A 14,199-nucleotide genomic window follows, 5' to 3' on the forward strand; every position below is an offset into this window, starting at 1 on the left:
ACATACACACACACACACACACACATATTATATATACACACACATACATACATAAACACATATATATATACACACACACACATATGATGGGGCCACATCTTCAACTAGCATCAACTGGGGCAGCTCTGCTGAAGAAAGAGAAATTACGTCAACTTGAATTAGCATCACCGTCTCCTGAGGACTCACAAGACGAGTCATTTCCACTTGAGAGACCTTCTAGCGGGTGCCAGCAACTTCCACTGAGAAGATACAACTGGAAATGAGTAGGAGAAGGGATAGGTAGGAAAAGCAAAGAACAGTGTGGAAAACCTGAGCTACTTTGCTATCCTGTGAGGTACTGAGGTACAGTAGCTATAGCAGGATGGGCAAAATGTGGCTCCTGGGCCGGATGCATCCTGCCAGGCCATGCTATCCAGCCCGTGGGGCCCCTAAAAAATTTAGAAAATTAATATTTATCTGCCCCGGCTACCTGTCATGCAGCCAGCCCTCAATGGCTTGCCAAAACTCAGTAAGCGGCCCTCCACCCGAAATAACTGCCCGCCCCTGAGCTATAGGCATAGCATAAACCACAAAGAAGATTAGAAAATTTCACTGTGGTATGTTGGCCCCTTGGAGGTCAACCAGTGTTGATTAAAACGGGCCCTGATACCTTCCGCCTTTCCACCTGCTCTTTGCTGTTGGACTCTGTGTTTAGCTGAATGCACAAGTCCCCTGTGAATCAGCGGTAGCATCCTTGTCTGGCACACAGGAACCCTGGGTTTGACTCCCGTGTGCTCATACAACTACAGCCATGGAGGCACCAAATGTCTGGGCTGGGTCTGGCCTTTGAATTGTGTCTCAGTGGTCTAAGGGGTGGATGGAAGGTCTGGGCAGCCTCCACTCCTCCCAGCCCCTGCCTACGTATATGTGTTGAAGGTCTGGGCGACCCTTCACGGATATGCCATGTTCTGGAAGGATCGATGGGTGCCAAAGATGAATGCAACAGTTATCTCATCTTTTGGTTGCCCACCCTCCCATACAGCAGCGATTCCACTGTTGAGATCCATGCAGAACTAATATCTTGCCTTCCTCAATAGTTCAACAGTAATATAAATAGTTCACAAGATGATTATGGCGTGGCGCAAGTTTACCCTACTAGGAAGCCTCCTGACGCCAGGGCTACATGTCTGAGATAGCAAATAGCTTGTTCACACTCGGTACGTATGGACTAAATATGTGAAGGGGCTGTGGTGCCTAACTGCCATTTTAGATGTTTAAATCCAACCTTTAGGTGCTGCTGAAGTCCTCGACCTGCAGTTGTTACCTAATCCGTTAGGTTCCTGAAGTCCTTTTGTGCCTAAGTTTCTGCTAACCTGTAAGACCAAAAACAAGCCAGAGCCTGACTTCAGAGCCTGATGCTCACCTGGGCTGGGGGAATGCCAGCTCCCACTCCAGTGCCCCAACCACCTGGAGTAATGGTTACTCCCTATCTCCTTCCGTGTTTCTTTAAGAAAGTGTTGGCCTGACTTACTGTCTAATACAATACTAGGAGCAGATCCACAGCTACAGATCCTGAGCAAAAACAAGCATCTCCCTCCTGCCCATAGTTCAGCGCTGAACCAATTTACCACCTTTTCTCAACGCTGGCAGCTCAGGTGGATGGCTCTGGAGGATCCTGTCCATACATCTTGCACTCTCCCAATGCACTGCATAGGGAGCCCGAGCCCCTACTTCACAGCAGAGGATTTCACTCGATTGCATTCCTTATCCTTCTAAATACATTCAGCCTTGTCTGAATGTATCCAGGCCCCTGATTTGCACTGAATTCGACTTTCTGATCACACCTCCTGCCTGCTCCGAGGTTACAAGAAGCTCCTAACCAGGTTTGATGCCGACTGCCAGGTGCATCGCAACAACCCAGTCCTGCATTACCTAGCCCATCTAATTGAGCTGCTCATACATGGCGGTGTCGGGATACTCACCCTATTGTTTGCTCATGGTGAATATTAAGCCCTACAGAACCAGAAGCCATTGATTACCAAACTCTTTATTAAATTCACTCATATGAATAATCCCATGGCAGGTAAATTTGAGACAAGCTGTTACTAAACCGCCCAACTCTCTCTCATCTCCTTCTCCCTCCAGGGTTTTATATCCCAGTTACTACTGAGGTATCTGAGGACCTCTGTGTTCAAAGTTTCTTTTTCAAACAATTGTTATCTAAGTTTCTCCCTAATTCCCTGTATGCTTTTTAAAATGAAATCATTGGTGCAGGGGACTGGACCTGATGATCTTCCAAGGTCCCTTCCAGCCTTACAGTCTATGAATCTATAAATACAAGTGCATTTTGCTTCTTGCTGGGGCTATGGCAGGGTTGAAGGTCATGCCCGTGTGTTGCAAGAGCCAACTCCAAAGTCACAGTCTGACTCCATTCATAGATGTTAGGGGCTAGGAGGGACTTTATAAGACCATGGGGTCCATCCCCCCCTGCACATGGGCAGGAAAGACCGCTGGGGTTAGATGACCCCAGCAAGGTCAGCATCAAGACGCTATTTGAAGATCGCCAGGGTGAGTGACTGTACCAACCCCGGGGGGAGCCTGTACCAGACCTGGGCACTCGAAACATAAAGAAGTTTTTCCTTATGTCCAGTCTGAAGCCATCTTCAATCAGTTTGTTTCTAGTGTTCCCTGTCTTCCCCTGGGGTGCCTTGGTGAGCAGATGCTCCCCCAGGCCATGATGTGCGCCCCTAATATAGGCTGCCACCGAGTCCCCTCTGAGTCTTTTCTTCTCCAAGCTGAACAGTCCCATGTCTTTCAGCCTCTCCTTGTATGACCTGCTCTCCAGACCTCTCATCATGCGCATGGCCCTCCTTTGGACGCTCTCGAGCTTCTCTGCTCTCCATAGGAAACTCTATGCCTTGCAAACCAAGCTCTCTGTCCAGCTCTCTCAGTTCCCACCCTCTGCAGGTTTCCATCAGTGGGACACTGCTGTCAGAAGTCAGGCTCACAGAGAACTGGCTGTCTCCTTGGGTGGAGAGGCCAAATCATGGAGAGCTTTAAAAATCCTGACCTGGAATTTCAGTCGGCTTTTCACCAGGAGTCACTGCAAAAAAGCAAAGCATGGGCATGCATTGGGTGGTCAGGGGCTGAGGCAGATAAGCACTTCCATTCTGTACCAAACAGGTCGGCTTGATCTGCCGTTTCCTTCTTGCAGCAGTCAAGATCACCATTCACAAAGGCAGGGGGGTACCTGTGATCAAATCGGTGTCTGATGCACAAAACTGCCCAGCCAGAGGGTATCTTTATCATCTGTAAGTGTTTGAATACCAAGAAGGAACAGAGCACCTAGGCCAAAAAGGCAATAGGCCATCCTCACCTCTGGTGGCTGTATGTTAGGAGATGTTAAAGGTGTTGTCTATGCTCTGAGAAACACTTTGTTCATGTTCAGGTCCATATTTTATACCTAGATGCCATACAGCAGTCGCAACTCCTTCAAGTAGAAAGCAGCACTTCTCAAGCACACCAGTCATTTGATCACATTCATACGGTGGCTTTGTTTTCATTTGTTACAGGCTTTCCTTGGGGAAAAAGTCTTTCCTGGAAAAATCTTGGAGGCTCTTATGAGAAGTAGCAGTTTTGTTTTTAAAAAAAAAGAAAAAAGAAAAAAAAGCTACCAAATGGGAGCATGGTTACTCGTGAAACCCTGCCAGATTCACGTCAAAAATGGCCATTATATTCCTAAAGTGCCCACCCTGGGTGTGTAAGCACTCAGGACATTTTAAGGACACGGCGGACAAGAAGTTCATGCAGCACTGACATAACGCACCACCTTCCTTGGAAAATATACACACAAACCAAATGCTACCCTCAGTGTCTCTGCTATCATCCGACACTCGAGACTCAAAAGATATAATTACCAATTAGTCTTCTAGAGCCCGATAATTACCCAGTCCTACATGGCTGCACAGGGTTGCAAGAGAAAGTACAGCGCCCGTCCTTCCTCCCAGGCTTGAGAAACCTCCTCCATCGCTGCTGCATGAGACGTGAGAGCTGCACGCTTTCTTCTGCCCAACCTCCACGCATGTAGGACACAGCCCCAGGCAAAATGCAGTGGAGCCAGCATGGAAAAAGACAGCGATTAGCTGTTGGTAAGAACTGGGAACAGATGACTACTATGTCCTGGGAGAGACAGAAGAGCAGGGAATGCTGCTTTTCCATGGTACAGTTATTTTGCTGGACTCCTTGTAGGATAGAGCCACTACATACTGCCTCTTACTCTGAAATAAAGGGAAGCTGACTCACTGGTTTCTGGCCCCATTATGAATGTCCTTCTCCAGTCTTTTCAGAAATGCAGGGGTCTGGGGAAAAACAGCTTGACATGGGGTACTGGCAAAACTTGGTGATTTTACTACCTTATTTGCTGGGGGGGGAAAGTAGTTTCAGTTCAACTGAAACTATTTGTGAACTGGCATCAAATGTATCAAATAGTTTTAGGCCAATTTTTTTTTTAAAGGGAAAAGTCAAAATGCTTTTGTTTCCCATTCTTCCCTTCTCCATTTTCATGTTTGGTTTCAAAATAAGATTCTGGGGTTGAAATCTGCCCACATTTAACTGAAAAAAGATATAAAAACCAAAGAAGGTGGGTCAGAAAATCTCATTTTAGTTGACCTAAAATGGCCCAGGCTTTTTTTGTAAGTTTGTTTATGTGTTTCCAGTTTCCCATTTTGTAAAAAAAATGGAGAAAAAAAAATCTTTTGGGTCAAGCTCAAACACATTTTTAATTTTTTTTTTTTTTGTTCGGCCAGTGACCCAAAAAAATCAATTATTCACACCCCTCCAGGGGTTGGTTTTAATTAGACTGAGCAGAAGGGCTTAGCTGGCTGAACTGCATTTTTTGATTCATCATTTTAATTAATTTGCAGGGTGGTCAGAGGATGTGTACAGCAGCTTGTTATTACTCCAAATGGAAAGGAAATTAATAAAATAAAATATTAATCTGAAGAGGTTTTGCCAATCAGGGCTGGAGCGGAGTTTGCAGGCAGGTATATATGATTGCAGTCTTAAGAGGCTGGACTGAATCTCCATACCAGCATCCACCGTTGGGGGTCAAATTATATCTATTTGGTTTGTTTTCCAATAGTCACTTAATGCATCTTTAAATCTACCATGATAGGCAATTGTTCCAGATAACTCTTGAAAGGTCAAATCCACTTTTAAAGCACAGAGAGATGGCGAAGGATTAAGGATGCACACCAAGAGAGTAGCTGCACCAATGTATCTACAGCGTGACAGCTGTTGCCTCCACAGCTCCCTTGCTAAATTAGCCATAAGTATTAGCAACAAGTCCTGGTGGGTAACCCTCAGAAGGTGCAGTGGATTAATTCAGGTCAGTCCCATACCCAAGGCAGGTGGCACATTTGAACCAGACAAAGTATTTACTAATCCTATGGCACTTAGGTGTTGTCTAAGGTGGGAGAGAAAGGTGACATCCAGCCAGCTTTGCCCTACATGCGGTAAAGGGCTGTGTGGGGACTTGCCTGGCTCCTTGGCTACCCTGCAAGGTCATGCAGCCTCTGGACTACTCAAACATGCACATACTGCTTTTACTGGCTCTCTTGCAGTTCTGGGAGATACAGAATAGCTGCGATACCCACACGCCTGCCCATGCTCCTTAGCTCAGAGGTAGGAAAAGGGCTGGAGCTGAGCCCAGACACCATTCATAGACTGGTTGGGGAAGCCCATTGCCATATTCCTCTAAAGCAGGGGTGGGCAAAATATGGCCCGTGGGCTGCATCCGGCCAGTGAGGCCATTCAATCTGGCCCACAGTGCCCCTAAAAAATGTAGAAAATTAATATTTATCTGCCCCTGATTCCAGTAAAAAATTACAGGAATCAAGGGCAGTAGGACCCAGGGAAAGCCTGGCGGGTTCCCACAACAGCAGGGCCCGTTGGGCCTTGACCCCGCAGCCCCTGCCCCGCCCCAGAACTGCAGGTAAGTGTAGGGGGGAGAAGGGCAGGGGGGACCCCGGATAGGGAAGGAGCACAGGGGAGGGGGGAAAGCTGAGCGTGGGGGGGAAGTGGCCCCTCCCCCACCTCATGCCTGACACCCCATGCTGCAGCTGCTTGCAGCCTGCATGGGGCTGCCTGTGCCTGCTCCGAGCATGGGGCTGCCTGTGCCTGCTGCCTGTGCGAGCAGCTGCAGCAGGGAACGCCAGCCGTGGGGTGGGCAAGGGGCCAATTTCCCCCATGTTCAGCTTTTCCCTGGGCTCCTTTCCTGCTCCTTCCCAACGCAGAGAAAAGTGGCCCGTGGCCGGCACAGCCGCTCGCAGTCCACGCGGGGCTGTCCGGAGCAGGCACAGGCAGCCCCAGGCGAGTTGCGAGCAGCTGCAGTGTGGGGCACCAGGCATGGGGCGGGGAGGGGCTGCTTTTCCCCCTCATGCTCAGCACCACCTTGTAACCCGGCCCCACTGCCAGCTTGGGTCTCGCGCCAGCTTTGGGCTCGCCTGTCAGGGCTGCGCATGGTGACAGCAACTGTGGCCCCCCTGCTTGCCGTGCTGGGCACTGTTTGCCACCCTTGCCTCTGGGCTGCCCAGCACACGCTCCAGGTGGGCAGCAGCAGCCAGCACTGCCCAGTGCAGCAAGCAGGGGGACTGCAGCTGCTGCCACCGACAGGTGAGCCTGGTGCTGGCGCAGGGCCCAGGCTGGCAGCAGGGGCGGGTTACAAGCTGGTGCTGAGCACAGGGAAAAGCGGTCCCTCGCTCACCCCGTGGCCAGTGCTCTGCACTGTAGCTGCTTGCAGCCTGCATGGGACTGCCTGTGCTGCTCCAGACAGCCCCCCATTGGCTGCAAGCACCTGCAGCAGGGAGTGCCAGCCATGGGGCAGGTGAGGGGCCACTTTTCCCCCATGCTCAGCACCAGCCTCTTCCCTGCCACCAAGCAAGGGGTCAGGGCTGTGCGCTGCCCCCTGTCTGTACCACAGGGCTGGGGGGCACTGGGTGTGAGTTGGCTTGGGGGCTAGCCGGAGCACGGGGCCCGCACCAGTGTCCCAGGGCCACTGCCGGCAGGGCCCAGAGCAGGGTGGCAGGAGCGCGGGGTCCCAGCTGGCAGGGGCTCTATGGAGTTGGGCCAGCTCCCTCCTCTCCCTGCTGGTGCAGCCCAGCCCAGCTTCACAGACCCCTGCCAGCCCACACCCCGCTTTGGACCCCACTGGTGCTGGCCCTGGGACACTGGTCCCAAGACATTGAGACATTGGTCCCAAGATGGTGACCAAGGAGCAAGGCACCTGTCAAGGGGTGGGGCTACCCACGCCACCCTCAGACTGCCAAAACTGGGTAAGCGGCCCTCCGCCCCACATAATTGCCTGCCTCTGCTCTAAAGGCTTTCTAACCTATTCTGAGGTCCCTTTAACATATTTGCAAGGCATACATGTGCCTTAAAGCAATGCACAGTCACCTCCTCATCTCAACCAAAACACCAGACGCTTCCTTACTATTACAGCAGTGCTTCGCTGGAGACACACGCTCGACACGTCACATTCAACGTATCCCCACCTGCTTACCTCATCAGCCATCTCTTTCTTACCGAGCTGTCTTTGTACAAACACAAATGCCATTTAAAATCCTTACTTCTGGTTGAAAAGCAGCATCAAACCATTCAGCGACATCAAATGAATCTATTGGGTCTTTCACTCCAACTTCAAAATTTTCTGTTCAGCTGAACATCTGAGCTTGCAAACTATTTGACATTTGACTAAGTCTTTCATACAATAACCACTTAATACTGTGAAAGAGGTCTATTTACAATGGCTTTGTGCCTGCAAATGTCACTCAGGCATCATCTGAGAAGTTACGGCATAACACCTGGTGCCTGCCATCGCACTCTGTTAACAAGGGGATGGAAAGGTTATATCTGAGTTATTGTTTGAAGGTGCCGCTGTGGCAGATTATGTAACTTATTCAAGTGTGTCCTAAGTAACTGCTAGGGAAAGTGAAGTGAGAGGAAGGGACTAGAAAGAAGTGATGCACAAATATTTAAGAAAGGGAGGCTGTGGACCCTGGATTTAAGCAGTATTATTCCAAAAACGCAAGAGCCCAGGGAGGAAAACTGACCAGCTTAGCAAAGCTCGAAACAGCTCCTTGAACTGCAAAAACAACCCAACTAAACCTGGGTCTTTAAAATGCTTTCATTTTTCACGCTGCTTGGTTAAGCTACAAAAGCTTTCAAAATCCCCTGCTCTTCGCCCCAAAGTACGACTGAGCAGGGACTGCAAAAAATTCCCTGCCTGTTACGACTTCAGGAAAGGTGCAGTGTTTTTGAGCAGAAAGGCTCTCTGCCCTACCCCGCGACAACCAGCCTCTGCAAACTGAGCACAGGCTTACAGCGACAGGCTCCCAGGAGAGCTCAGCGTCCGTTCCGACACCTACTCGATTTTCAGATGAGTTCAGCACCTCACGTCAAATCAGGCCCTGGTGTCCCTTTCGTCATCGCCATTCCTAAATTACATAGGCAAAATGATGGCCCCAGTGACATCTGTGCCCCCAGTGGGCTTATAAAAATCACAGAAGACAGGGCTGGAAGGGACTTTGGGAGGTCATCTAGTCCTCCAAGGCAGGATTAACTATATTTAGGCCTGATATTTATCTAACCTGTTCTCAAAACCCTCTAACACTAGAAGGTCCAAAACCTCACCGGGAATCTACTCCAGTGAGGAAACATTTGCATCCCAGCATCCAACCTAACTCCCCCTGGCTGCAGTTTAAGCCTCTTATTTCTCGCCTGGTTAGCAACAGACATGGAGTTCCTATGCATGTGCCAGTAGGCTGCTCCAACACTCTGCAATTACAGCAATTAATTGAGTCTGCTGGAATCTGGTAATTACCGTGCTCCAGCAGACTCCAGCGTCACATGTATCACTGCCCTGGCACTGAAAAATGGCAGCAGGGGCACTCTATCTAAAGCTTGTTCGAGGCGCTTTAGTTAAAGTGCCCCCACCACCATTTGCCAGCACAGGGACACTGACACACGTGACGTTCCAGCACTTTAGTTAACACGGCTCTTGGAGCACATCTATAAGTGCCCATGGAGAATAGTTTATAACCTTCTCTGCAGTCACTTTTGACACAGCTGAAGACGGCTTATCCTGTCTCCCCTCAATCTTTTCTAAACTAAAAAAACCCAACTCTTTCTGTCTGACCACACAAGTCGTTTTTTCTAGACCTCTCGTTTTTGTTGCTGTCCTCTGGATTCTCGCATTTTGGCACACCACTTTTGAAGGGTGAAGCTCCAACCCTATGGCACCCTAACTGAGGCCTCCTCATTGCTACACGAGGATGGATCCAAACAGACGATTCTACTGGGAAAGCAACTGCTTAAAAAAGAAACCAACTTTTGCTTGTGTATAAAGCTCTGCAAGGCTACAGCAGCAAAAGCCAACCCATGGCACCAAACCAAATCTGATTCAGAATAAACCTAGGCAGCATATCTGCTGAGTTCAATGGAGCTCAAAGGTTCAATGGACCTTTACATTCCATATATACACAGTATGTCTTTTCTGTCTTGCCGTGTCCCTTGCATCAGGCTGAGGCAAACAGTCACCTGAAATGAGTTGGTTACCTTTTGATCGAGACTGTAGGCCAGGACCCAGTCCTCCTGCTTGGGATGGAAGAGCAGGCTCTGGATGTAGAAATTCAACCTGTACTTCTGGTAGGTGGCCCCTTCGTCAGAGCTGATCAATATGCTGCTCTCAATCTCTGGGTCACTCAGGAGCATTATCTAAATAGGAACAGTGAGAGAGAAAGAGAAACGGGACAGAGTTCAGGGAAAAGTGAAAATGTATGCAATTTAAAATATTTATATGAGAATGAACTGGCTAGTGAATATAGAAAGCATTGCTCTGTGCTGAGATGGAAGCAGACTTGCTCAACAATTTATCCATGGCCTTATGCTTTCAGTATTTAATGGAGATTCCCCAAATGTTTGTATTTGTTTTTGTCAAAAAAACGGCAATTTTTAATGAACATGACTCTTTTGGTTTTGATCTAAAAGCCATCCTGGGTTGGAAAAAGCATATTACTGACAAAGAATCTTGATCAGCTCTAGTTTCTAGTGTTTATGGATGACAGCTAGCCATGCAACGTGCTATAAAAGATTCACTGGGCATGTCTACACATGCATTTATGTATGCTTAAATGTATTGCGCAGTAAGTTACTTGCTCAGTAAGCAAGAATAGGCTGGTGTCTAGACGTGCAGGCTTTAAAGTGCATTAACGCTGTGTGTGGCCTGACTTGGGACTAAAGTTTATCCCCAGTCAGTCCACACACCCAGTGTTACTGCAAACTAAGGTGTCTACATGTGTGTTACTGCGTGATAACTAATCAGGCGTAAATTTGATACCTGCATGATGCTGGTATCAATTTTCCACTCAAGTTGGCATAAGTTCCAAGAATTTACTGCACAGTACAGGCATACACATGTAGACACACACCCATACTGCACAGTAATTTTAGCTACTGTGCAGTAAATGTACACATGTAGACGCACCTACTGGTACCCATTGGGCATGAGCTGTATACTTTTCCAATGCTTTTACTACTTAGTAGTGTGATCATTCTGAATTCATGTTGATAAAACTATTATACCGTGTCATAATTCAGGCACACACATGCACCTACCTTGTACAAAATTGGAAATAATATTGTAAAATAAATCACTGAGCCAGAGGCATACATTTCATAACATGATTGTGTGGAGAAGCTTGGACCTTTGATCATTTCCTCTCTGCCAGGCCCAGTAACCCATGTCTGTAGGACTATTTACACAACCCCAAATAGCCTCAAAAAGCCAAGATGTTTTTTCTTCTGTTTGTTTCCAACCTGGTAGTAGAGTAATGTCTAAGAAGGACCACTTGCCTCCTAACACACCTACTCTTGAGATATGAATGGGCTGTATCCAGGGTTAAGGTCCAATATCATGCTACCTTGCAAGATGTTGAGAGAGAATCATTGGAAAGTGGAGGCTTGCAAACCTGGCTACTTGGGTGCGGACTTTAAAATTGGGGGGTGGGGTACACAAGCACACCTGTGTGTGTACATGCACCTTTCTGTGTACATGCATGAGTGTGTGTGCCTCAAATCACCAGCTGAGTCCCAGGGATTGTTCATGTAGCACTTAATGAAAACATTTTTGCCTGTTGAAGAAAATGAAACAGTTTGGTTTGCTCAGGTATGGAGATGCGTTCATGCTCCTGATTTTAATTAGAAAATAACACCAGTACCAGAAAATAGGTTTATTTTATAATATTGGTTATAGAGTTCTATGTAAAATTAACCAGGAATAATATTAGGAAAACCTTAAACACGACTCACCATCTTATTAACATCTTGCAAAAAAGAAATCATATTAAAGCAAATGTCAATACAATAAAATATAGGCAAATAGTGGGAGCTAAACTAGAGATATACTTATTCTAAACACAGCAGGGTATTGATACAGTAGCTGATTCAAATGAAAGACGTTGGCTTTTCCAAAGAAAAATAAATCCAACGGCCACATTTCCTCTGGAGAACTGAGGTTCAATGTACTTTTGTATCGTGAAATGTCTCTGATATACTTTAACCCAAAAAGTCTTAGAGAGGTAAACAACTACAAGGCAGTCGTGGGCATCAATTCATATAATCATCTACCATTTAAATAAACATATTCAGCCAAAAGGATAGAAAGACCCTTGGTGGATTAGTCCCCAATCCAGCAAAATATGTATGCAAACATTTAATTTTGAGCACCTGAGAAGACCCACTGAAATCATTAGATGGTATTTACTATAGTACTGAAGTGAAACAAATTAGTCTACTTGCATTGCACCGACTTGAAACAGATGCAAAAAGACAGCAGTCAGGATCCATTATTACAATAGACAGATATAGATAGATCTGTTAGTTTTAATCAATCAATTTTATTTACCAAGGAGAGGTTCAGAGGGAGAAGTAATGTTTTTGTTTGCTTAAAAAAGAGATATTATTATTATTATTGGAAAATATCCATTTTAAATGGCCAAAGCATATGGCCTCCTTAGACACAGTACTGTACTGTGCACATCCTTTCACAGCATCCGATGAATGAGCTTCAGCTCACGAAAGCTTGTGCTGTATATTTGCGGCTTGTGCTATACATTTGTACAGGCTTTCATGATGCACACACATTTTGGGTGCTCTATAAAGTGCAAATTTACCCCGCCTGCTACTTGACTTCAGACTAACATAGCTAACTACGTCTCTCAAATGTCACTATCCAAGAAGGCGGCAGAAGAGTGATGTTCACAGATGTCCCTCATCAAGCTCAGGAGTTCACACAGTACTCTCTCTTTTTTTCTCTCTCTCTCTCTTTCTCTTAATATCCACAGAAGACAATTCCACTTGTACACCCCCAAAAATCAACCCTGTCCTAACGAAGCAGGAAGTAATGGTGCTTTCAGCGCTCAGCATTTCCACTACAGTCCCTCAGCTGGCCAGCACGAGAAGATGCCTAGCAGAAGACAGAAATAAATAGGGCATAATGCTCAGGAGCAGATCACACCCTGAAATATTGATTTTTTTCCTAATTAAATTAAACCATATGCCCTGCTTTGCGCCACACAAAAGCTCCCACCTTAGTCTCTCATTTTAATAGCATATATAACTGTAGGCTTTTTTTGTTCTTTTTGCTCCCAGATACATGTATTTGCATTCAAAGTCTATTGCCTATGTAAGAAAGAGATCTCTGGCACGTGCTAGTAGAATTTGCTAGCATATGCAGAATGGCAAGCAAGCGTCAGATTGAAAAATATTCCATGTGGACTTTATATGGGCTTGGGAATAAAAAGATGTTTAATTTAACAATGATGCCACTAAAGGTTAGCAAGCTACTGATGCCATATATTTGATGTCCACTGTTAGAGCAAGACAGAGAGCTCAGGGCAGCCAGACGTGTGATGGCTTTTAAACAGGGTAGACAGGCAACAGAATCCACCACCATGTCCTTATTTATAGTGGTGGATGCCAATGGAGCCATGTATGAGACTTGAAATGTAGGTGCAACCGCACAACTAATTTGTACATACAACTACCACAACTGCATCTACACTGGTATTATCTTAATGATACGAGAACAAAATAGCAACCGCTAGAAAACATTACACAACCATGCATAGGCTGGATGCAGTCACATGGGCAGCTTCCCCCAGCAGGTACCCCAAGAGCCAGAGAGATCAGCACCATCTTACCATTGCTATCAGTGGGTTTCACATAGGAAACACAAGTTGCAAAGAGCTAGGAAAAGAAGCCTAGGCACCCAAAAGAGACCAGCCACGGCTCACCTACGAGTTCGGTTCCTTCAGTTCCCAGCTATTTCTATGTATCAATGAACTCTGGGATCCCACTGAAGACTTACTCATGGCCTGTGTATTCATCCACCTTTTCCATGAACGTTGGCACCCCTACAAAGAATCCGACCTGATCTGTGCCATACATTACTCTAGCTCTGACTCTTCTGGGCACCCACAGTACCTAGGTTTGCCCATTTGGAAAACAATTAAACTAAACGCTTTCCACTCGACTGCAGGGGAAAATCATTCCAGCTCTTGTTTGGGCCCAGACAAGAGGCAAGATGGTTACAAACGTTAATACAGCACAATGTCAGTGAAACCATTTTACAAGGAAGACTTCAGGAGAACATAGTGGCTCAGTACTAAGTTGTAAACCATGCCTACAACAAGCGATGGTGGGTCTATGGTCATTAGCAGGGTCTAAAGCTTCAAAACAGCATCTTCACTGAGTCCAATTAACTAGAGGAAGACAAGATCATATGCACTACACGTGCACCAATCCCATTCCCAGTGAAAGTGATAAAAATGCTCTAGGTGACTTCAATAGCATTTGGACAGGATCCCAAATCCCCACACTCTATATGCTCATGGTCCATCAAGACTCCCTTCTTCCTACAAGTTGGGAACTACAAAACAGATCCTCCAAACAACTCTCCTCCTCAAAGGCTGCCCAGCACCCCTGGCTATTCCAGAGCTCCTTGGGTCTATGGCCATTACAGTCAGATCTTACTGTAAGAGGTGGGAGACAAGGGGAGACCAGGCGGTGCACAAACCACCATAGTTTCATAGTTTCTAGGGTCGGAAGGGACCTGAGCAGATCATCTAGTCCGACCCCCTGCCATGGCAGGAAAGAGCACTGGGG

General features: G+C 46.8%; 1 protein-coding gene across 1 annotated transcript in view; it reads right to left on the reverse strand.

The window, feature by feature from the left end:
• Positions 1-14,199, reverse strand: part of SORCS3 (sortilin related VPS10 domain containing receptor 3) — a 305,193-nt gene that overhangs the window by 178,646 nt on the left and 112,348 nt on the right. The window contains exon 4 of the mRNA XM_019555481.1: positions 9,592-9,750. Coding sequence (XP_019411026.1) covers positions 9,592-9,750 — 159 coding nt within the window. The remainder of the gene's footprint in view (positions 1-9,591; positions 9,751-14,199) is intronic.

The sequence above is a fragment of the Crocodylus porosus genome, unplaced genomic scaffold (genome assembly GCF_001723895.1).
Source record: "Crocodylus porosus isolate Cpor-Errol unplaced genomic scaffold, CroPor_comp1, whole genome shotgun sequence".
Taxonomy (NCBI): Eukaryota; Metazoa; Chordata; order Crocodylia; family Crocodylidae; genus Crocodylus; species Crocodylus porosus.